At 44.8% G+C, this 2,620-nt stretch overlaps 1 protein-coding gene across 1 annotated transcript in view; it reads right to left on the reverse strand.

Annotated features, from left to right (window-relative positions):
- Positions 1–900: 900 nt before the first annotated feature.
- Positions 901–2,620, reverse strand: part of DUSP1 (dual specificity phosphatase 1) — a 3,540-nt gene continuing 1,820 nt past the window's right edge. The window contains exons 2-3 of the mRNA XM_035902489.1: positions 2,336–2,617; positions 901–1,809 (exon numbers count right to left, since the gene is read on the reverse strand). Of these exons, the coding sequence (XP_035758382.1) occupies positions 1,439–1,809; positions 2,336–2,617 (653 nt within the window). The 3' untranslated portion in view covers positions 901–1,438. The remainder of the gene's footprint in view (positions 1,810–2,335; positions 2,618–2,620) is intronic.

The raw sequence follows: 2,620 nt of genomic DNA on the forward strand, positions 1-2,620 counted from the left end.
CCTGCCCATGAGCTGCCAGGAGTGCTGGTCTCTTAGAGCTCCCCTGCCTGGCTTCTGATATGCTACATAAAACTCTTTTCATTGCCTCAACTGAAATGCCAGATAAAAGCCACTCTAGTGAGAACCTGCAGCAGGCAAGAACTTATTTGGGCCTAGGTAAGAGAACAAGTGACTTGCCGGTTACCTGATCTCTTGCTATGCCCCAAATTTGTTTACAGAGATAGCCCAGCAAGCCAAATACTTCAGGTATCAGAGGCAGTCTGAGTTGCAAAAAGGAATCAAGGCAGTAGGACAAAAAAAGAAAACACCTCAGCATAAACTCACAAGCACTGGAGATCTGTTACCAACAGCTTAATTTTTAGACTTAACCTTTGAAGCACTAAGAGTAAACAAGCAATAAGGAAGCTTCTTCCTCCTTCCTAGGAGGACTATTTTAAATTCAATCTAGTCCTGTGCCCAAGCCTCAGCTGGCTCAAACTGTTACAGCTCTGTGGCCGTCACTGCAGCCAAATCCACCTTACAGCTGAGAAGCCAGGCTTGGCTCTCTGCCACCACATACAAGTATATGGGGACAAAGAAAAGCTCAAGCTAAGAAGAAACAGTAGTTTGTAGTCAATTATGTTGTTTAAATCCTTTTTTTTATCTAGTTCAGTCAAGACCTGAGGTCAGGAGAGTTGACAACTGAGATATCTCTTACAGCTCTTCATCTGGGAGCTTCCACATGAGTTTTGAGACTGTAAAATGCAAGACACTAGAGAATGTATCACCCAGCTCAATAGAAATATCATAATTTATTCTGTTTGTATAAAAAAGTTATAATCATGTAACAAAACTATGTCTTCATAAGAAGAAATATATTATTTCACATCATAAATAAATCAGCAAACATACAACCCTTGGCAACTCAAAAAAGCACTCGCCTTGTGCTTTCATGTCAGTGCTTGGGAAACAAGGAGAGCCGACAGATGTATACACACACAGGATTACAGTACCAAAAAAATACGAGGTATTTGGTTTCTCTATAAATGAAACTTTAGGTTTGTGAAGGCAAAAACCCGAATGCACTAATGTAAAAATAAATAAATAGGACTGTCATATAAAAGGGGACAGCATCAGTGTTGCTCAAAGTGTCCAGGAATGGGAATACTGATGAGCATGCTACTAAACATGAGCAGGCTTAGGACAGACAGAAGACCGGGAGGAACAGCTCAAGAAGAGACAGTGTCCTTTGATCTCTGTGTAGACATCCAGATAATTGGCTTGAAAAGTCAGTAACGCCTAGTTCTCTGGCATCGGGCGAGCTCCTCTCCATTTACAACACTGTTCCGAGATGCCCGGATGGTTCCCCACAAAACACAAGTGACTGGTGACACTGTCCCTGTAGTTATTGCACTTTGAGACAGTAAGTCTGAGTTCCGACTGTATTTTCACCCACTTTTCAGCAGCTCGGGGAAGTGGTGATAGGGCTCTGAAGATAGCTTAAAGCACTGGACGAGGTGTGAACAGGGATGGAGACTGGGAAGTTAAAGACAGTGGTGGTGGATGCTCCTCTGTCCAATACTGACATAGCAGGGCTGCCAGCTTCTGCCGAGCAGTTGGGGGCAAGGACCTGCGACTCAAACTGAAGCAGCTGCCCCATGAAGCTGAAGTTTGGGGAGATGATGCTTCTCCTCTGCTTCACAAACTCAAAGGCTTCATCCAGTTTGACTCTGTTGGTCCTCATGAGATAAGCAAGGCAGATGGTTGCTGAGCGGGAAATGCCAGCCTGGCAGTGCACAAATACCCTTCCTCCATCATTTTTAACAGAGTCTGAAAGAATTAAAACACACAGTTAGCCAACAAGTCCCACTGTCTCCAGAGGTGGGAAAGGACAGGCTGCTATTTTACATTTCTTTAATCCATCCCTTCCTCAGCCTAATAGGTGCGCCAGGTGCTTCTGAGACAAAGAGAGCCTTTATCCCGAGGGAACCAGCAGTCTAGCTATTTTCATTCTGGGCTCCAATTCCAATTATACTAATAGCTCCTCCAGGTCACTTTAGCAGCCTTGCAAGATTACTTTAATACTGATCCGCTTAAATTCACTAGCTCTTTTCTGCAAGAGTGATGCCTCTTGATTCAAGATTTCAAACAGCTTTGTGAAGCTAAGATTATTCCTCCGAGTAGAATAAAATTAATGGAAACGTTCCTTGAGCGTATCTCCCCAACGGAATGAAATTCCCCCATCTCAAATGTAGGTTTTACTAGGGAAAACAATACTCAAAACCCACTTCCCAGGGCACGCTGTCCCAGAAAAAAAAAAAAAAAAAAGAACCGACTGTAAAGAAAGCTCATTTACCTATGAAATCAATCGCCTCGTTAAACCAGGAGCTGATATCCGCCTTGTGGTTGTCCTCCACGGGGATGCTTTTGTACTGGTAGTGCCCTTCAAAGTGGTTGGGGCAGTTGGCCGAGACGTTGATCAATGCCGTGATCCCCAAAGCATCCAGCATGTCTTTCCGGGAGGCATGGTAAGCGCTGCCCAAGTAGAGGAAGGGCAGGATTTCCACCGGCCCACCCTGCAGCAGAGGACACAGAGGGTCGGTTAGTCTCGCCAGGGGGTTCCAGGCCGCCTCCCCTCCTT

The sequence above is a fragment of the Egretta garzetta genome, unplaced genomic scaffold (assembly GCF_000687185.1).
Source record: "Egretta garzetta isolate BGI_Z169 unplaced genomic scaffold, ASM68718v1 scaffold209, whole genome shotgun sequence".
In the NCBI taxonomy this organism is placed as follows: domain Eukaryota; kingdom Metazoa; phylum Chordata; class Aves; order Pelecaniformes; family Ardeidae; genus Egretta; species Egretta garzetta.